The following is a 21,694-nucleotide window of genomic DNA, read 5'->3' as shown; positions in this document are numbered from 1 at the left end:
TTTCTTCTCTGTCTTTTCCCCCTGACCAGCCGGGACCCAGGGGTGAGCTGGAGCCGGTTCGCACCGGTTCGCGCGAACCCGTTGTTAAATTTAGAAGCGGTTTTAGAACCGCTTCCCTGCGAGGGAAGCTTTGATGGGCTCTGCCTGGGAAGCCTGTAATTCCTCCTCCCGGCCGCCGGGGGGCGCTGCGCTGTGCTGCGAGAGCCATGTGAGCTGCCTCCTGGGCCTGTTGCTGCTTCTGCTCTTTGGACCTCTGGCCCTGGGGCTCCTGCTGCTGCCTGGTGAGTCCCCGGCTGCGTCCTGCTGCTCCCAGCCCCCCCCCCCCCGTGTGAGTGTCTGCGCCCCTCCCCCGCTCCCAGCCAGCCCCTGCCTGCAGCCCCTGCCACAGCCACCCCCTGCCCACAGCCACCCGCAGCCACCCCCTGCCCACAGCCACCCGCAGCCCGCCCGTCTGCATCACCTGCCCACAGCCAGCCCGTGTCACTCCCTGCCTCCAGCTAGCCCTGCCCCACGCCCCGATCTGCAGCCAGCCCCATGTCCACTGGTGCCCTGCAGTTCCCAGGGCAGTAACCCTGCACACCTGCTTCAATGGGGGGGGGGGGCAGGGAGCAGCTGGGACCCACACATGTGCACACCCTAGAGTGACCAGACAGCAAGTGTGAAAAAATCGGGACAGAGGGAGAGGAGTAATAGGAGCCTATATAAGAAAAAGACCCAAAAATTGAGACTGTCCCTGATCACCACCCACACATGTGAAACGGAGCTCATTTCTAGTTCAGCCCCATCTTTTTAAAAAAGAACTTTAAGTAGGGTTAAAATACATCTGTATTTTCCTGGACATGTCAGGCTTTTCGGTTCTTAATCATCTCCTGGGAAAATATGGACGTATGGTAACCCTATTGGTACAAAAAATGCATGCTGTCGCACATCCCTTAAATCAGAACTTTTTATAAGGAACCCGTTGTTAAGATTTTGGCAGCTCATCACTGCCCGGACCCCACAGATAACGACTGGGGAGGGGCTGGCTCCAGGGCCAGTTCCCAGCCACCCCTCTCCACTGGCACCCACTATGGGGGCCCTGCCAGGACCCTTCTGTCCCATTCCGCCTGCAGTGTTCCTTGGTGCTCAGAGGCTCGGGGCTTTGATACCCCCATGGTCCTGGGGCAGGCCCAGATATGGCTCTGGTGGGGCTGCCCATGACCCCGTCAACCTGGACCAGCCCCATCCTGGGCAGGGAGCGAGGCATGAGGGCCCATTCCACGCTGGCTCGCTGGGCGTCGGTTGGTGGTTGGGATCCCTCCCTGTGATCTGGGGCAGGCTGCTCTCCCCGGGACTTGGGGTTGGGGGGACCCTGCACACACAGGAGAAGCTTTCACAACCCCGGGGCCTGTGAGCTGAGGCTGGGGAAGTAGGTGAAGGGACAGGGATGGGGGTGTCTGACTGTAGGCAGGAAAATTTTCTACCCAAGGCATTTAGGAGCTGGGGGATGCAATGGGAAATGTCCCGATCGAAAGTGCCCAGGTGCAGAGCAATGTGTCCTCGCATCTCACCACCCCTGCTCCAAGCTCTGTGGGTGCCCCCTGCCGCCCTCTACTTCAGGGTCCCCTGCAACTCCCCCTAATCTCTTCCCTGCCCAGGTCTCCATGTGCCTCCATTGCCCCCTCTCCATACCAGGGTCCCCCATTGTGCCAGGCGCTGCACAGACCCCACCAAGATCAGGGCCCCTTTCTGCTTGGAGTGTCCCAGACCCAGCGTGAAATGCAGGCAGAGCTCACGCTGCGCAGCGAGGGAAAGGGTTCTTCTCCCCCCGTTACAGGTGAGGAAACTGACCAGAGAGAAGTTCCAGTTGGGGTTTTCAGCTCCCTCGGGAGCGCCCAACTAACCACGAACACACCCCAGGGTTTGGCCTGCAGACTCCGGGAGGGGGGCGGGGAGGCTTTGATTTCTGCATGCTAAAAGACAGGGAATGAAACCCAGGCTCAAAGGCCTCATGGAGAACCACGACGAGCAAAGCAGCCGGCCAGGAACTGGACTGTCAGTGTTACTGCTTTGTCCGTAATGTGTCCATTGCCCTGACTCCCAGCACCCCACCCTCGTCCTGACTCCAGATGTCCCCCCATGTTTCATTCACTCTCTTGCCAAGATTCTGATCTCAGTCCGCAGGGTCAATCCAGAGTCACCCCCTGAGTGCAATGGGGTCATGGCCGGATTCTGCTCCCAGCCCCCTTGGGGTCAATCCGCAGTCACCCTCCCTCTGCATTTCCCCCCTGGCTGTGTCTGTTCTCAGCTCACCTGAGCCCTGGGGCTCCCATCAGAGATGGATCCAGCTGGTGGCTGAGCTGAGCATCCCTGAGCCTCCTCCCCCTTCAGGTGTCCTTATATAGAGCCCTACCAGGCAGCTAGGGTTGGGGTGGGGCAGCTCCTCCCACTGAGGGCCCCAGAGATGGTGGGTGGGGAAGGGAGTTAGGCGCAGTGGTGAGCTGGAGCAGGTTCCCACTGGTTCTCATGAACCGGTTGCTAAAATTAGACCTCCGTGGAGAACCGGTGGTTAAAGGGCCAGGGAGTGGGCAAAGAACTCCAGTCCGCGGGCCGGACCATCCTGTTGCTCCCAGGATTCCCAGCTGGGGAGGCTGAGGCTCCCCGGGCCCCTCCCCTGCTTCCCCCCAGCTGCAGCGTGGCCAGCCGCCGGCACCAGCTGGGCAGCTCAGCTGATCTTGGGAGTCGTCCTGCTGCCGCTTTTTGAGTGGCCCGGCAAGGTCGGGGGGGCTGCTGCAAGCTCCAGGGCTGGCCAGAGGGGAGGGGACAAGTGGAGCAATTGGCCCAGGCCATACAGGGGCCCCCGGCCCCACGAAGATGTCTCCCCCAGGCTCTCCTCCGCTTCCCCCACCCCACAGAGCCGCAGCATGGCCAGCAGCTGGGCAGCTCAGCTGAGCTCTGGGCTGCCGGCAAGGTAAGGGGGTAGGGGGCTGTGGGCTCCGGGGCTGCAGGGGGGGGCAAGTGGGGCAATTTGCCCCAGACCACCGGCCCCATGAGGATGTCTCCCCCTGCCCCTTCCCCGCTCCCCCCGCAGAGCTGCAGCGTGGCCAGCAGCTGGGCAGCTCAGCTGAGCTCCTGAGTCGTCCTGCTGCTTTGACCTGCCAGCAAGGTAAGGGTGGGGGCTGTGAGCTCCAGGGCCGGGGGAGGGGCAAATGGGGTAATTTGCCCCAGGCCCTGCAGGGGCCCCCAACCCCACGAGTATGTCCCCCCCCCCCCCCGCTCCGGCCCCTCCCCCCTTAAATCAGAACTTTTTATAGGGAACCGGTTGTTAAGATTTTGGCAGCTCATCACTGGTTAGGGGGGAAGTGGGCACAGGGCAGGGTCCTGAGACACTAAGAACCCCACAGCCCCAGTACCTGGAGTACCTGGTGCACCTGCCCCTGTGATCCTCAGAATGGAAATGGAACCCAGGAGTCCTGGCTCCCAGCCCCCCTGCTCCACCCCCTCCCCTCTGAGAGCCAGGGATAGAACGCATAGGTCTTGATTCCAGACCCTCTAACTGCAGGGCCCTGGTGCTCCAGTGAATCTACCCCCTTACTGGTGCCCTGGATACCCCATAACCCCCCGGCCTCAGTCCATCCCTCCCCCGGTTCCCTGCCTGGGTCCCTGGGCATCGAGAGGGACAGTGGCCCAACCAGGGGAGGGGCAGGCCTGGCTGCTGTAGACTGTGTGTGTGTGAACATCTGTACTTCCCCTTGGGGTCCCTAAGAACCATCTCTGTGTGCGTAGCTCTTCATGTCATTCTGGTATTGATAGATGGGGGAGGGGGCGGGTGTTTGTGTGTATTTGGGCAGTGTCTGACCAATGGGTATGGGGTGGCAGGGGGGGTGGTGAGCAGTGTGTACGGGTGTGCATGACTCTTTGTGTCTGTGCAGTGTGCCTGTGTGTGTGATCGATGTGTAGGAGAGTGTCTCTGGGCATGTAACACTACCCCTGTAGAGACTGTGTTACGGAGCTGAACACACACAGCCCTCAGCATGGTGTGTAGTCGTATCCTGGACGGCCCCTGGCTGCCTGCAACATCTCTCCTCCGGCCAGGGTATCCTCTACCCAACTGCCAAGCCTACGCAGTGTCACTGAACTGAAATAAATTGTGTGTCTGTGTCCGTGTGTGTGTGTGTTGACAGTGTGTGTGTGTCACTCTGTGCCTGGGGTGCATTTGTCCCTGTGTCTGGCTGATCTGAGACTTTGTCACCAGCTGACCGTGTCACCATCTGATTCCCTAATATGTCCTGTTGGAATAGGGGAGGCCAGGCTGGCTGGGCCCAGGGGTGATCCGGGGCAGGCTGGGTTGGCTGGATAAACTACCTGTCTGATCTTGGATTTCTTCTCTGTCTTTCCCCCTGATCAGCCCGGACCCCACAGATAACGACTGGGGAGGGGCTGGCTCTAGGGCTGGTTCCTAGCCACCCCTCTCCACTGGCACCAGCTATGGGGTCCTGCAAGGCCCCTCTGCACCGGTTCCTGTCCCATTCCCCCTGCAGTATCCCCAGTGCTCAAGGGTTCAGAGTTTTGACACCCCCGCAGTCCCTGGGTAGGCCCAGATCTGGCCCTGGTGGGGCTGCCCATGACCCCGTCAGCCTGGATCCGCCCAAGCCCATCCCCGCTGGCTCGCCAGGTGGCAGTTGGTGGTTGGGACGTTGCTGGATCCTTGCCTGTGGTCTGGGGCAGGTCATTCTCCCCAGGATGGCAGGGGGGGGGGGACCCTGCACACCCCAGGGAAGTTTCACAACCCCAGGGCCTTGGCTGATACTGCGAGAGCTGGTGAAGAGACACATGCCCCCTACGAGTTTTGTTTCTTCTTGGAGCTTTTCCTTGTGACTTCACACCCCACGGCTCGGCATCAGGCTCAGCAAGGCAAATAGGCCCCAATGAGAGCTCTAAAATGCCCCCCAACCCTCCAAACACACCGACTCATTCTGCATTGTCACAAAATTGTTTTATTTCATGAAGCAACAAGGAAACAAAGCTTTCAGGGCCTGGCTTCCCTGCTTCCAGGGCCCGGCTTCCCTGCTTCCAGGGCCCGGCTTCCCTGCTTCCAGGGCCCGGCTTCCCTGCTTTCAGGGCCTGGCTTCCCTGCTTCCAGGGCCCGGCTGTACCGATGCTGCCTCTGGTGGGACACAACTGAGAGTATCAATTCAGGACAAATTGCTTAGAGCAGGGCAGTCACAGCTCAAGGCTGGGTGTCCTTTATTACTAGGGCATCAAACCAGCCAAACAGAAAAGACTTTGGTGTCACCCCACGGGCTAACCACAAGTCATACAAGCAATTCCTGTAGACACTCCAGTTTCCCAGTATCACTACCAGCACTGCTCCTTATGAGGATGACTGGTTATGAAAACCAATACCCCAGTAAAAGAAAAATGGTTCTCCTGATCCCAAAGGACCAAACCCCAGACCCAGGTCAATATACAAGTCAGATCTTACCTACAAATCACGCTGTTGCCAATCCTTTAGAATCTAAAACCTAAAGGTTTATTCATAAAAAGAAAGAAATATAGATGAGAGCTAGAATTGATTAAATGGAATCAATTACATACAGTAATGGAAAAGTTTTTGGTTCAGGCTTGTAGCAGTGATGGAATAAACTGCAGGTTCAAATCAAGTCTCTGGAACATCCCCAGCTGGGATGGGTCATTCGTCCTTTGTTCAGAGCTTCAGTTTGTAGCAAAGTTCCTCCAGAGGTCAGAAGCAGGATTGAAGACCAGGACCTTTTATATTCTTTGCCATGTGGAAGGACACCCCTTTGTTCTTACTGTGGAAACTCACAGCAGCAAGATGGAGTTTGGAGTCATATGGGCAAGTCACACATCTATGCATGACTCAGTTCTTTTACAGGGAGAGCAGCCATTGCTTACATGCTACCTTGAATGCTCCCAGGAAGACTTCTCATGTGGATTGGAGTCTCCCAAGGTCCCTTGTCATAGAATATCAGGGGCTCGAAAGGACCTCAGGAGATCATCTAGTCCACCCTCCTGCTCAAAGGAGGACAAACCCCCAGACTTTTTTTTTTACCCCAGTTCCCTAAATGGCCCCCTCACAACCCTGGGTTTAGCCAGGGCTGCCCAGAGGGGCAATTTGCCCCAGGCCCCGGGCTCCACAGGGGCCCCCATGAGAGTTTTTCTGGGTCCCTGGAGTGGGGTCCTTCACTCGCTCCAGGGGGCCCAGAAAACTCTTGCGGGGCCCGGGCGCAGGAGCTTCTTCCGCTCCCGGTCTTCGCCAGTGGGGGGTCCTTCCGCTCTGGGGCGGAAGGACCCCCCACTGGCGAATTACCGCCGAAGCGGGACCCGCTGCCGAAATTCAGCTCCGTCTTCGGTGGTAATTCGGTGGCGGGGGGCCCTTCCATTCCAGGATCCGCTGGCGAAGCGCCCCGAAGACCCATGGCGGGGGCCCCCCGCCGCCGAAGACCCGGCTGCACTTCAGCGGCGGGTCCCGCTTCGGCGGTAATTCGGCGGGGGGGGGGGCCCTGCCGCGGGTCTTCGGGGCACTTCAGCGGCGGGTCCTGGAACGGAAGGGCCCCCAGCTGCCGAAGACCCCAGGCCCCCGGAATCCTCTGGGCGGCCCTGGGTTTAGCAGGCCAGTGCTCAAACCACTGAGCTCTCCCTCCTCACTTGTCAGTTAGGTGTTTGGAGTCTCCCAAGGTCCGTTGTCAGTTAAGTGTTTCTTGATTGGGCACTTAATCTGCAAATTCCTTTCTCAAGAAGCTGACCAAATCCTTCACTAATGCTACTTAGAATTAAATACATTGAGATACAAGTACATAGCCAGTGTTCATAACCGCAACTACAAAAACAATACACACATACAGATAGCATAGTCATAACCAGCAAATCAGAACCTTTTCATAGACACCTCACAGGACAACCTTTGTACAAGATTTGCTGCAAATATATAACAGTGGTTGCAACAATGATCTACACGGTTACAGTTCATGAGTTGTTAATTTGCCCTTTTTTGATATTTTAATAGAGGCATGTCTGTAATTTTGGCACCTTTGCATCTGTCTTCGGTTCCTCACTAGAACATTTGGCTTGGTGATGGCTTTTACACTTATTTTTTACTACATATATTCCTTATTTACGCACAAAACAGAATTGATTTACACAGACCTTTGACCAGGAACATTAAATTGCAATGCAAGAGAAAAACAAGTATTGCATTTTTTTGGACTTATTTTAAAATGCTAAACCTACAACAAAGTGGTGACCCTAAAAGGTCTGTCACTGCCTTGAAATTAGCTCAGACACAGATTCCGGCTGATGCATTTTTACCAAATGGCCCATTAGGCCATTCCTTTCTGCTATTTAAAAAGGGTGGCTGGCAGGATATGATCAAATCATGCACTAATGCATTTAATACATGCTACATTATTATTTTTTATTTTAAATTATATAAAATACAGACATAAAATTCTACTACACGTCCCCCTTATTTTTAGAGTTGTTAATTTGCCCTTTTTACATATTTTAGTAGGGGCATGTCCGTAATTTTTTGGCACCTTTGTATCTGTCCTCAGTTCCTTGCTTCCTTGGTTGTAAAAACTAAGTTATTTTGGTTTTTAATAATAAGTGATTAGATTGTGTTAATTTATGTCAACGGTAACAGAGAAATTAACTGGGGGTAGCGGATATAGTACTTTGTGCTTTTTTTATTTTGGGTAAATAGTACGTGTGATTGCTAGTCTATAATACACTGGCATTACATTTACATTTCTTTACTGGGGGTTGGCTGATATTTGCATTTTTTTTAAATATTGGTTTTTAGGATATAACACATACACATTGTTTGTTGTACAAAACGTGTGTTACATTTTTTAGTGTGTTTTATATATATCTTTTTAATGATGTGTTTTTGCTACTTGTGGTTTTTGTGGTGACAGGTAGGGACAAGCACAATTATTTTTGAGGGCTTCATTTCGTATATTTTGGGGTATTTAATAATTTGTTTAGCTTATTGTTTTATAATTTGGGATAGCTAAAAGGATTGTATGGCCAATTTTGGGAGCAGGCAATATATACTGCACACGTCCCGGGAAAAATGCACATTTTTTAATAGTTTACCTTGTATAGCATTATATTAGCCATATTAATTTTACATACAGTGTAAATATTTTTTTTTTGTGCTCACAGAGTTTTCATGTACCCTTATTAAAGTGACAGTTTGATTACACGGAGCCACCTTATGGCTCAGTGTTTTTAACATTGCTTTTTTTTTTTTTTTTTGCAGCTCACCCCTGCTGTTGCTTTAGAGGGGCACTGTCTTTTTTAATTTCTTATTTTTTTAACTTGCAGCTTTTATTTGCTATTTTGTTACCAAAAAGCAAATCCAGAATTTTTTCCCATTCTTTTGGGTTTGACTGCCCTGCTGCAGCCTCGACTTTGGTCTTTTTAAAAAAAGATATTGAACTTTATAAAGCATTGAGGTACCTTATGGGTTAAGTGCTAAATACCAAAGCCAAACAACACTAATTACCTGCGTTTGGCAAAAAGTCTGTCAGTTTTGCCACTTTGAATGAACGATCCAAATGGATTTTTAGTGGTATTATTTAAAAACAAAACAAAACCAATTTATTTCAAACCTACAAACAAGAGTTTTACAAACCAGGAGTGTTGATTTAGGTTTTAAAACCTTACATATTTACACAATATTGTTTACCACACACACAGATGTGTATATATACACATACTTTTTTGCTTAATATTTTTACACTGCTTTAATTTTTACACAGCTGTACATAGATTATATTTGTATACACTGGGGGCAGTTAAATTCCAGTCAGATGATTTAAATCAGATTGTCTCTTTGCCTGGATTATTTACAGACATTCCTTTGGCAAAAGGCCCATTTTCTCTTCAGAATGGCTGCAAAGAAACCAAGAATTTTCTTTCTATAACACTTTTTTCTTAACATTTTTACAGTGTTTAACTGCTTAATTCCCTTTAGCCTTTGCAGAGTTAATTTCTTACTTTTTTTTTAATTACATGCTAATTTTTTTAAATGACACCTTTATTAACTTAGATTTTACCATTTTAAATATTGTTTCAGGGATCTGAATGCCCTATGCCTGTACTTACTGCTTCCCTTAAGGTACGTCTACACTACGGGATTATTCCGAATTTGCATAAACCGGTTTTGTAAAACAGAATTTATAAAATCGGGTGGAGCGCGGCCATACTAAGCACATTAAATCGGTGGTGTGCGTCCATGGTCCGTGGCTAGCGTCGATTTCTGGAGCGTTGCACTGTGGGTAGCTATTCCCTAGCTATCCCATAGTTCCCGCAGCCTCCCCCGCCCCTTGGAACTTCCGGGTTGAGATCCCAGTGCCTGATGGGGCAAAAATCATTGTCGCGGGTGGTTCTGGGTAAATGTCGTCAGTCACTCCTTCCTCTGGGAAAGCAACGGCAGACAAGCATTTCGCGCCTTTTTCCCCTGGATTGCCCTGGCAGATGCCATAGCATGGCAATCATGGAGCTTGTTTTGCCGTTTGTGACTCTCACCGTATGTGTACTAGATGCCGCTCACAGAGGCGATTCAGCAGCGCTACACAGAAGCATGCTTTTGCTTTTGCATGACAGCAGAGATGGTTACTAGCCATATTGCACCATCCAAACCCTTCCATAAATTGGAACTGAGGATGATCATGGCTACCAGTCCTTTTGTACCATTTGCTGCTAGTGCCCCTGGCCGATCAGCCAGGGGCGCAAAAGCCAAGATTGGTTACTAGCCATATTGCACCTTCCATCGTTTTGTACCATTTGCTGCTGTCATAAGTGCCCCTGGCCGATCAGCCAGGGGCGCAAAAGCAAAAATTGGGAATTTTGGTATCTAAAAATAGAATCAGTGCTGCCTAATATAGGCAAGTGTACTAGAGAACCACCGTATCATAGAACCAGAGAGCACAGCTGCTCTGTGTCAGAGCCTGCAGAAATTATGATCTGTATGCTATTCACAGGGGGTGCTCCTGTAACAACCCCACCTGTTGATTCCGTTCTTCCCCCAGCCTTTCTTGGCTACCGTAGCATTGTCCCCCCACTTGTGTGATGAATTAATAAAGAATGCAGGAATAAGACACACTGACTTGTTAGTGAGAAATGAGTGGAAGGCAGCCTCCAGCTGCTATGATAGTCCAGACAGGACATTAAGCAGTGTGTAGGAGAGAAGCCCAGCATCCCACTGCTAGTCCAGGGGCAACTGAATCTTTTCTTTACACATGAAGGGTGGGGGCTGATGGAGCTCAGCCCCGTTGCTATGATGAGGATGGTTACCAGCCATATTGCACCATCCATCCACCAGAAAAATTAGGGCTAATAGGCTGATGACGAGGACGGTTACCAGTCCTTTGTACCATCAGCTGAGGCTGTTGATGCTGATGGATTTCCATGATTTTGTACCATCAGCCACCCATGGCGGGGGGGGGGGAGCAAGGATGTTGGTGTTGAGTGCTGCACTATCGCGTCTATCTGCAGCATTCAGTAAAGATAGGGTGACATGTAAAAGAGTCAGAGGATTGTTTTACCTTTCGCTTCTGGGGGTGGGTGGGGGGTGGGTGAGTAGATTGCCAAGCTATGCCCTGACCCGCGGACACTGTGTTTGACCCTAGAAGCATTTGGAGCTCAGCCAAGAATGCAAATACTTTTCGGAGGCTGCAGGAACTGTGGGATAGCTTCAGTCCTCCAGTCCATGAGCATCCATTTGATTCTTTGGCTTTCCGTTACGCTTGTCACGCTGCAGTGCGCTGAGTCCTGCTATGGCGTCTGTCTGGAGATTTTTAAAAAAGGATTCTGAATTTCATCTTCTGTAACGGAGCGCTGATAGAACGGATTTTCCTGCCCTTACAGCGATCACATCCGCATGGTCCATGCGGGAGCTCTTTTTTTATTTTGATTTCGGACTGCATCGCCACCCGTGCTGATCGGAGCTCCACGCTGGGCAAACAGGAAATATTCAAAAGTTCGCGGGGCTTTTCCTGTTTACCTGACCACTGCATCCGAGTTCAGATTGCAGTCCAGAGCGGTCACTGGTGCACTGTGGGATAGCTCCCGGAGGCCAATACCGTCGATCAGCGTCCACACTAACCCTAATCCGATATGTTAATACCGATACTAGCGTTACTCCTCTCGTTAGGGAGGAGTACAGAAACCGGTTTAAAGAGCCATTAAAATCGATATAAGGTGCCTCCTAGTGTGGACGGTTTTGGCGTTAAATCGGTTTTACGCTCCTAAAACCGATTTAAACGCCTAGTGTAGACCAGGCCTTACTCTTGCCACTATGCCCTCAGGGTTCCCAACCTGTTTTCCAATCTCTTTATCTGTTGCCTGCCTGCTTGTCTGGGCCTGATCTTGCTTTCCTCATTGAGCCATTCCTTCCATGGACACAAGCTTTGTTCCACTACCAAGACAGTTTGTACAAACAGTTTATAGTTTTTCCCGAGAGATGGGTTGGAGCGAGGACTCTAATTCTCCCCCTGTTGCCTGGCACTTCTACAACCGGGGGTGTGCATGCCGGAATGATCGATCACTTGATACGTCTGGAATACCTTTTAGCAATATTTAGCAGTGTGTTCAACAATCACAGGGCATGTCTTCCCCCTTTTGCAATTCTCCACCAAAAATGTTATGCTTCTAAGAAGCACACGCGAGCTTTTTTAGGGGAAAAAGGCAATACACCCTGTTTACTGAAGATACAACAATTATCATATGCATTCAATCACACACACATACACACTGTCCCACCAGTCAATGTTATAGTTACCAGTTCAGAGTCTGGATCAGCCTAGTGGCCAGCTAGGTTGATCATGGGTAGGGAGGAGCCGGGTTCTGTTGGTCATGACACGATGGTTCGGGGAAGTCTTGGCAGGACGAACCCAGAGTTTCATGGCAAGGCCCCCTGGTTATATAGTGATTTTTCTTCATTGGGACCAATGAGTTTTGCACCGTTATGCTGTAATCAATTGTTGTTTGACGAGTGTTTGGGGTTTTTTAAATTGTTTTTTATACCCTTTATTTTGTTTTTTCATTCTCTTTCTCAGGGAGTATTTCAGGCTGGGTTTGATTACAGCTGTTTTGTCCCCATTGGTAGGTGCCTGTCTCATTTTTAGAGTCATCAATCTGCCCCCTTCTGACATTTCAATAGGGCTGTGTTGTAATCTTCTGGCGCCCTTTGTCTGTCCTCGGTTCCTCCCTAGAACATCTGGTCCGGTCCGGTGATGGGCTTTACACTTATCTTCTAACACACACGGTCCGTATTCACACACAAAACAGAATTGATTTACACAGAACATCTGAACAGGCACAGAGTGAAATGCAGGCAGAGCTCACACTGCGCGGGAAACAGGGAAGGAAAAGGTTCTTCTCCCAATGACAGTTGGGGAAATTTAGCAGAGAAAAGTTCCAGTTGGGGTCTTTGGCTCCATCTGGGGTGCCCAACTCCCATGGACACACCCCAGGAACTGGACTGCCAGTGTTACTGCTATGTCTGTAATGTGTCCATGGTCCTGACTCCCAGCCCTGCGCTAATCCCTTGACCCCACTCCTCCGCCAACGCCTGGGATAGAACCCAGGAGTCCTGACTCCAGATGTGCCCCTCCGCCATGTTCCTTTCACTCTCCTACCAAGATTGTGATCTCAGCTTCCCCGGGTCAGTCTGGAGTCACCCCTGAGTGCAATGGGGTCAGGGTCAGATTCTGCTCCCAGCCCCTCTGCATTTTCCCCCTGCCTGGGTCTGTTCTCAGCTTACCCAAGTCCTGGGGCTCCCGTCAGATACAGAGCCAGCTGCCGGCATAGCTAAGAGTCCCTGAGTCTCTTTTGCCTTCGGATGTCCTTAGAGAGCTTCACATTATGCCTGAAGGTGCATTTGTCCCTGTGTCTGGCTGATCTGAGGCTTTCTTACCTGCGGACGTTGTCACCATCTGATCCCCTGATGTGTCCCGTTGCAGTAGGTGAGGCCAGGCTGGCTGGGCCCAGGGGGATCCGGTAGAGGACGGGCTGGCTGGGCCCAGGGGGATCTGAGACAGGTTGGGCTGCCTAGGCCAAGGAGGGATCTGGAGCTGGCTGGGTCCAGGGGGATCCGGGGTGGGCTGGGGATCTGGGGCAGGCTGGCTTCACTGGGCCGAGAGGATCCGGGGCAGTCTGGGCTAGCCGGGCCTAGGGGAGATCTGGGGCAGTCCGGGCTAGCTGGGCCCAGCAGGATCCAGAGCAGGCTGGGCCCAGGGGAGGCCAAGTATGGCTGGGCCCAGGAGGATCCAGGGCAGGCTGGGCTGGCTGGGTCTAGCGGGTGTGGGGCGGGCCAGGCACAGGGGGATCTGGGGCTGGCTGGGCCCAGGGGGATCTGGGACAGGCCGGGCTGGCTGGATACACTGTCCAGTCTGATGCTCTGTTTCTTCTCTGTCCCTGACCAGCCTGGACCCTGCAGATAATGACCGGGGAGGGGCTGGCTCCAGGTCTAGTTGCCAGCCACCCCTCTCCACTGGCACCGGCTATGGGGCTCTGCCAGGCCCCTCTGTGCTGGCTCCTGTTCCATCCCCCGTGCAGTGTCTCCCGGTGCTCATGGGCACAGGGCTTTGACACCCCCACAGTCCTGGGGCAGGCCCAGATCTGGCCCTAATGGGGCTGCCCATGACCCCGTCAGCCTAGACTGGCCCCAGCCCATCCCAGGCAGGGAGCGAGGCCCAAGGGCCCATCCTGCGCTGCTCAGCCCCGCTGGCTCGCCGGGTGTCGGTTGGTGGTTGGGATGTCACAGGCATCGGACACAATCCCCTCTGGCCCCTTGTGGCCTGGGGCAGAGGCCTGTCACCGTGACTGTTGGGAAGATCCTCCGCACACACACAGGGGAAGCTTTCACAACCCTGGGGCTCGTGGGCTGAGGTCGGATAAGTCGGCGAAGGGACGGGGCTGGGGAGTGTCTGACTTTAGGCAGGAAAATTTTCTACCCAAGGCACAGAAGAGCTGGGGGAGGCGATGGGAAATGTCATGGCTGGATGCCCATTGGGTGCAAAGCCCACCTGGGAGAGCTGAGAGCGAGCAAAGAGGACACGTTCCTGGCTAAGGAAGTTTCCCACCCACAGCCTTTGCAGTGATGTCCCAGCTGGCTGGGACCCTCCTTCCAGAGACAGGCCAAGCTGAGCTTTGTCTCATTGGGGAAGGATCAGGGCGTGTCTCAGTCCCCCTGTGACACCCCAATCCGCATTGTCCGTACCCTAAACAGGACACCCCTCCCCCTGCAGGTTTTGTTTCTTTCTGGACCTTTTCCTTCACTTCACACCCCACAGCTCAGCATCAGGCTCAGCAAGGCAAACAGGCCCCACTGAGAGCCCTAAAATGCCCCCAGCCTCCCAAACACACCGACTGGTTCTGAATTGGCAGGAAAGCGTTTTATTGCAAGAAGCAGCAAGGAAACAAACTCAGTGACAGCTTCCAGGGCCCCGCCTGGGACAATCTTCTCCCCACAACCTGCCCCCAATACCGAATGGATGCGGGGTAGGAGGGGCAGCTGTATTGTGTAATGGGCATCCAGCGAGGTGGGTGCTGGGCTCAGGCTGAGGGTTTCAGTGCCAGCCAAGGGGGCTGGGTGCCCGGATTTTCAATCATGCAGATGGGCACACAATATGGGAACCCCCCACCCCACCCCGGAAGGCCCCAAGCTGCCGGCCTGTGGGATAAGGGGAGATGCTGAATGTCCCTGTGGAGACGCATGGCAGGTGCTGTCGCGGAGGGGCAGGGATGGGGCAGGAGAGCCCCCAATGACAGGAGAAAAAGGGGGAGCCCCCACCGCCCAGCCCATGGCCAGCACCTGGGTTCTACACGACTCTGAGGAAGCGCACGGGCAGCCCCCAGATACAGGCCACGCGGATCCTGCGGGTCTGGGGTACTCCCCTGTAGACACAGCTTGGTGGGCTGGGGGGTTTGTTCAGCCAGCAGGTGGTGACGGCGTAGGCTGCGTTGCTGTCACATTCATTGTATAGGTTGCATCTCCCTCTGGTAGTGCAGATGGTCCGGAGCTGGCTGGCGGGGGCGTGGATGAAGGTGTGGGTGAGTTTGCAGGCAGCCATGTTCTGGCTCATGAGCCGCATGATGTGATCGCAGTAGCTCTGGCCCTTGGGGGGTCGGGTCTTGGGGAAATCAACGTGTTCACTCACAAAGTTTTGGTAGCTGTCGGGTGGTCTGATGATCTGGGCCAGGCAGGTTACCAGCAGGATGAGGGTCAGGAATAGCAAAGGGCAGGGTCCCCTCAGGGCCATGGTCGCGTCTGTCACTGGATCCACCTGCAGGGGGGAGTCGGGGAGATGGATGGAGACTGTGCGGGGTGGGGATCTGCCTCCTCCATGGAACCTCCTGAGCCCAAACCTCTCCCCCTGCCAGGCCCGTCTACCCCTAAATGCTCATTACCCAGTCTGAGATCAGGCCCCTGTACTACCCTGACAGAAATCAGGGCCCTCATTGTGCCAGGCGCTGCCCAGACCCCAACTGAGATCAGGCCCCCGTTGTGCTGGACGCTGCACAGACCATGACCAATGTCACGGCCCCATTGTTCCGGGCACTGCACAGAGCCCGACTGAGAGCAGGGCCCCTTTCTGCTCGGAGTGTCGCAGACACAGAGTGAAATGCAGGCAGAGCTCACGCTGTGCAGGGAGCAGTTCTTCTCCCCCCTTTACAGATGGGGAAGCTGAGCAGAGAGAAGTTTACATTGAAGTTTTCAGCTCCCTCTGGGGGCCCAACTCCCATGGACACACCCCACGGTTTGGCCTGGAGACTCCGGGGGGGCCCTTGGAAATCTGCATCCTAAGCAACAGGGAATGAACCCAGGACTCCTAAACCCTGTGGAGATAAACGCCTAGAAGAGCAGCCGGCCAGGAACTGAACCGTCAGTGTTACCACTATGTCTGTAATGTGTGCATTGCCCTGCCCCCCAGCCCCCTGTTCAAACCACTAGACCCCACTCCCCTCCCAGAGCCAGGGCAAGAACCCAGGAGTCCTGACTCCCAGTGTCCCCCCATGTTCCTTTCACTGTCTTGCCAGGTTTCTGAACTCAGTCCCCAGGGTCAATCCAGAGTCACCCCCTGAATGTGATGGGGCCCAAGCTGGATTTTGCTCCCTGCCCGCCGGGGTCAATCCACAGTGACCCTGTGACATTCTATGCCTTGGGGGAGCATACTGTAACCACCATGTTCCTCATTTTCAGATAATCATGATTGCACAAATAAAGCAGGCCTTGTAAGGTATCAGGGGAAAGGTTATGATCTGCTGAAAGTTGTTTCTCTATCCATATATGTGTATCATTAATACAATGAAGTTATGAGAATTGTGTTAATAAAAATAAATATATGGAGATGTACCTATCTCATAGAGCTGGAAGGGACCTTGAAAGGTTATTGAGCCCAGCCTGCTGCTCATTAGCTGGACCAAGTACTGATTTTACCCCAGATCCTTAAGTGAATTCAATCCCCCTCAAGGATTGAATTCACAGCCCAGGGTTTAGCAGGCCAATGCTCAAACCACTGAGCTACCCCTCCCCGCTGTATGGAGTATAGTCTGGTGGTCACTAAAACATGCTGTAAGTTTGGGACTCGGCCAGACATCAGCTCCCCAGAGACGACAGCATGGAAAATAACCAACACCCGGGCTGGGTGTCAAACAACCCATCACCAGCCATTGTCCAGCAAGGGAGCTACAATGCAATGGCTCACCTGCACGAGACCCCACCAGGGGAATTGCTTAAGCTTGCTTGGAGAGACTCAGCAATGCCCCCAGACATGCTGCCCAAGCACATGGACTGGGGGTATAAAACAGATGGAGTGGACACATACTGGGCCCTTCTCCTGCCCCCACTTACGCTGCAAGCAGCCAAGACAGTGAGAAGAAAAGACTCCGACACAGGAGATTGGCCCAGGTTTAAGGAACAAACCTATATATGAAGGACTGCAACATCCAGAGGGGTAAGCAAAACTGCTTAATCTAGTTGCTGCCCAGTCTAGTAGGGTTGAGAGTTTAAACTGCGTACTTATATTGTATTTCTTTTGGTAACTAATTCTGACTTTTTGCCTGTCACTTAACATCACTTAAAATCTACCTTTTATAGTCAATACATTTGTTTAATTGTTTATCTTTACCCGTGAGTCTGTATGAAGTGTGGGGCAAACCTGCTTAGGTTTGGTGTATGTCCACTTTCCATTGTTGAAGTGGTGAACCAATTAATAAATTTGCACTGCCCATGTTGAGCAGTGCAAGACACAGGGCCGCCCAGAGGATTCAGGGGCCCTGGGATCTTCGGCAGCGGGCCCCCCCCCGCCAAAATTGCCGCCGAAGACCCAGAGCGGAAGAAGCTTCGGGGGCCCAGGCCCCACGAGCGTTTTATGGAGGCCCCAGAGCGAGTGAAGGACCCCACTCCAGGGGCCCCAAAAAACTCTCCTGGGGGGCCCTGCGGGGCCTGGGGCAAATTGCCCCACTTGCCCCCCCCCGGCAGCTCTGGCAAGACTGTATATTCCTGGGGTATAGTGCTGGGAGCTGGGGGGATCTGGCTGGTGCCTTTCTCTGTGTGACTCATGAGTGGTTCTGGGAGCATTCATGCAATCCAGCTGGGTGTGGAGCTCCACATGCAGTTGTGCTGAGTGATCACAGCGCCTGGAGGGGCTTGCTGCTGGTCACTAGCACAGCATTGTGAGAGACAGCCCAGGCTGGGGAGAGTTCGGGGGCACAGTCCCAGGCTGCACCCCAGGGGGATCCCGTCATACCCTCACTCTGCATTTCCCCCTGGGGAGGATCTGTTCTCAGCTCACCCGAGTCCTGGGGCTCCTGTCAGAGATGGATTCAGCTGCTGGCAGAGCTGAGAGTCCCTGAGTCTCCTCCCCCTTCAGATGTCCTTATATAGAGCCTGACTGGGCAGTTGGGGTGGGGCAGCTCCTCCTACTGAAGGGCCCAGAGATGCTCACTGGGGCAGGGAGTTACAGGGGAAGTGGCACAGGGCAAGGTCCTCTGACACTCAGAACCCACCAGCCCCAGTACCTGGTGCTCCTGCCCCTGTGATCCTCAACCCAAGGTTTCTCCAAGAATGGAAATGGAACCCAGAAGTCCTGGCTCCCAGTCCCCCTGCTCTTACCACTAGACCCCACTCCCCTCCCAGAGCCAGGGATAGAACACATAAGTCCTGGCTCCCAGACCCTCTAACCGCACGGCCCTGGTGCCCCAGTGAATCTACTCCCTTACTGATGCCCTGGGTACCCCGTAACCACAACCCTCTGCCCCAGTCAGTCCCTGCCCAGGTTCCCAGCCAGGGGAAGGGCAGGCATGGCTGCTAGAGACGCCCATGCCCAGCAGAGCCAGTAGGAGCCAGTCCTGCCCTCCCGGTGCCACCCGAGCCCCAGGGCCTAGTGGAAGGGCGAGGGCTGGAGGGGTGCGGTTGTCTCTCATGGGTGTGTGTCCCAGCCCTGCAGTGCGTATGTGAGAGAGAGAGCAAGAGAGAGAGATGGAGCCAGAGTGTATATGACCAGGAGAGTGTGTGTGTGTATTAGGGTGACCAGATGTCCGCTGACCGGGCCTTTGACTGGTTGGTGGCACCGCACAGCAGGGCTGGCAGTCTCCCTGCTAGCCTCCCCACCGCGTGGCTCCCTGGAAGCAGCCGGCATGTCCCCACTCCGGCTCCTATGCTTAGTGGCAATCAGGGGGCTCCGCATGCTGTCCCTGCCCCAAGCACCGCCCCCTCAGTTTACATTGGCCAGGAACCACGGCCAATGGGAGATGCAGGGGTGGTGCCTGCAGACAGGACAGCACACAGAGCCACCTGACTATGCCTCCAAATAGGAGCCGAAGTGGAGACATGCTGCTGCTTCCGGGAGCTCCTTGAGGTAAGCACCACCCGAAGCCTGCACCCCTGCTGCCCTCCTGCACCCCAACCCCCTGCCCCAGCCCTGATCCCCCCAAACCCCTCCGTCCCAGCCTGGAGCACCCTCCTGCACCCTGAACCCTTCATTTCTGGCCCCACCCCAGAGCCCGCAACCCCAGCCCTCACCCCCTCCTGCACCCCAGCCCCCTGAGCCAGCCCAGTGAAAATGAGCAAGTGAGTGAGGGTGGGGAGAGCGAGACAATGGGCGGGGGGGTGATGGAGTGACCGGGAGCAGGGCAGGGGGCAAGGAAAGGGTGTTCAATTTTGTGCAAGTAGAAACTTGGCAACCCCAGTATGCACGTGTGCTCATGTGTCTGTATCAGAGGGGTAGCCATGTTAGTCTGGATCTGTAAAAGCAGCAAAGAATCCTGTGGCACCTTATAGACTAACAGACGTTTTGCAGCATGAGCTTTCGTGGGATGCAAGTAGTGGAAATTTCCAGGGGCAGGTATATATATGCAAGCAAGAAGCAAGCTAGAGATAACGAGGTTAGTTCAATCAGGGAGAATGAGGCCCTGTTCTAGCAGTTGAGGTGTGAAAGCCAAGGGAGGAGGAACTGGTGTCTGTGTGTCCGAGTCAGTGTGTTGTCAGTGTTTGTGTGTCACTCTGGGCCCGGGGCACATTTGTCCCTGTGTCTGGCTGATCTGGGCCTTTCTCACCAGCTGAACATGTCGCCATTTGATCCCCTGATGTGTTCTGTTGCAGTAGGGGAGGCCAGGCAGGCTGGGCCCAGGGGTGATCTGGGGCAAGCCAGGCAGGCTGGGCCAAGGGGGATTCGGGGCAGGCCAGGCCGGCTGGGCCCAGGGGGATTCGGGGCAGGCCAGGCCGGCTGGGCCCAGGGAGATACGGGGCAGGCCGGGCCGGCTGGGCCCAGGGGGATTCGGGGCAGGCCGGGCCGGCTGGGCCCAGGGGGATTCGGGGCAGGCCGGGCCGGCTGGGCCCAGGGGGATGCGGGGCAGGCCGGGCCGGCTGGGCCCAGGGGACTGGGGCAGGCCGGGCCGGCTGGGCCCAGGGGATGCGGGGCAGGCCGGGCCGGCTGGGCCCAGGGGATGCGGGGCAGGCCGGGCTGGGCCGGCTGGGCCCAGGGGGATTCGGGGCAGGCCGGGCCGGCTGGGCCCAGGGGGATTCGGGGCAGGCCGGGCCGGCTGGGCCCAGGGGGATTCGGGGCAGGCCGGGCTGGCTGGGCCCAGGGATATCTGGGACTGGCCAGGATGGCTGGATACACTGTCCAGTCTGACACTGTTTCTTCTCTGTCTTTTCCCCCCGAACAACCCAGACACCACAGATAGCGACCGGGGAGGGGCTGGCTCCAGGACCGGTTCCCAGCCACCCCTCTCCACTAGCACCAGCTGTGGGGGCCCTGCCAGGCCAACTCTGTGCCGGCTCCTGTCTCATTCCCCCTGCAGTGTCCCCCGGTGCTCACAGGCTTGTCAGCCTGGACTGGCCCCACCCGTCCTGAGCAGGGAGCGACGCCCGAGTGCCCGTCCCACGCTGCCAAAGCCCCTCTGGCTCGCCGGGTGTCGGTTGGTGGTTGGGATGTCGCAGGTGTTGGACACGATCCCCTCTTGCTCCCTGTGGTCTGGGGCAGGCAGCTGTCATGTGATGGCTGGGAAAACCCTATACACGCAGAGGAAGTTTTCACAACCCCGGGGCCCTTACCCGCCAGAGATCCTCACATCTCCCCACAATCTCCTCCCTGCCAGGGCCTCCACATGCCCCCCAGTGCCCTCTCTCCATACCAGGGTCCCCCATTCCCTACTCATGCCAGATGCTACCTGCACCTCTGTTCTCACTTTGCCCCACACCAGAGTGCCCAGGGCCGTGAGCCATCCTCTACCCTTAGGGGAGGGTCTATGCCAGCTGGGGGCAGCTCCCCGACTCCACTGGCCATGGGCGACACAAACCCGCCCCTCTCAGTGTACGCGGGTGCCACTGTCCATACGCCGGGTGGGCAGAAGCCAGAAGACAGGCCTGGCTGGCAGGGGATGGATCACTCAATAATTGCCCTGGTCTGTTCATTCCCCCTGAACCATCTGGCACCGGCCGCTGTCAGAGACAGGCCACTGGCCCGTTGGTCTCACCTGGGATGGCCGTTCTTCTGGAGCACCAGGCACATGCCAACCCCCGAGCGTCCCCCTGCGGTGCCCAGCCTGGGCTCCACGACACACACGGCATTCACAGACCCACTGCCAGCAGAGGGACAGGGCCCCCAGCTCCTCAGGCCCCTCTCCGTTCACGCCCCCTGGATGCACAGCGCCAGCGTGGGCTACACTGAAATCCAGGGGAAGTTTATTTATCAGCGCTTGGTGGAGTCGCAAGGAAAAGTACTGGAAACAAATGGCTACATGGGAACTAAGCCCAGAGCCCACCTGGGAGAGCCCAGAGCGAGCTAAGAGGACACGTTCCTGGCTGATGAAGTTTGCTCACCCACAGCCTTTGCAGCGCTGTCCAGCCAGGCTGGCTGGGACCCTCCTTCCAGAGACAGGCCAAGCTGAGCTTTGTCTCCTCGGGGAAGGATCAGGGTGTGTCTCAGTCCCCCCATGACACCTCCTGACCCCATTGTCTGTGCTCTAAACAGGGCACCCCTCCCCCTGCGGGTTTTGTTTCTTCCTGGAGTTTTTCCTTGTCACTCCTCACCTCACGGCTCAGTGTCAGGCTCAGCAGGGCAAACAGGCCCCACTGAGAGCCCTAAAATGCCCCCAGCCCCCTAAACACACCGACTGGTTCTGCACTGGCAGGAAAGCGTTTTATTGCAAGAAGCAGCAAGGAAAGAAGACTCAGGGA

The 21,694-nt window shown here is 54.8% G+C and overlaps 1 protein-coding gene across 4 annotated transcripts; it reads right to left on the bottom strand.

Moving 5' to 3' along the window:
- Nucleotides 1–14,399: 14,399 nt before the first annotated feature.
- LOC120381054 (ribonuclease-like) lies at nucleotides 14,400–21,033 on the bottom strand. Of its 4 annotated transcripts, none has more exons than XM_039499089.1 (2): nucleotides 20,992–21,033; nucleotides 14,400–15,296 (listed from the first exon to the last, which is right to left on the bottom strand). In XM_039499089.1, exon 2 carries the CDS (start codon nucleotides 15,270–15,272, stop codon nucleotides 14,832–14,834), a length of 441 nt encoding a protein of 146 aa, XP_039355023.1. In that variant the 5' UTR covers nucleotides 15,273–15,296; nucleotides 20,992–21,033; the 3' UTR covers nucleotides 14,400–14,831. The 4 variants fall into 4 exon arrangements, with proteins under 4 accessions (XP_039355023.1, XP_039355025.1, XP_039355021.1 ...); XM_039499091.1 differs by lacking the exon at nucleotides 20,992–21,033 and adding an exon at nucleotides 20,686–20,781; XM_039499087.1 differs by lacking the exon at nucleotides 20,992–21,033 and adding an exon at nucleotides 17,808–17,853.
- Between the last annotated feature and the right edge of the window lie 661 nt (nucleotides 21,034–21,694).

Source organism: Mauremys reevesii, linkage group 13 (assembly GCF_016161935.1).
Source record: "Mauremys reevesii isolate NIE-2019 linkage group 13, ASM1616193v1, whole genome shotgun sequence".
Classification (NCBI taxonomy): Eukaryota; Metazoa; Chordata; order Testudines; family Geoemydidae; genus Mauremys; species Mauremys reevesii.
This window is presented reverse-complemented; position numbering and strand designations above follow the sequence as displayed.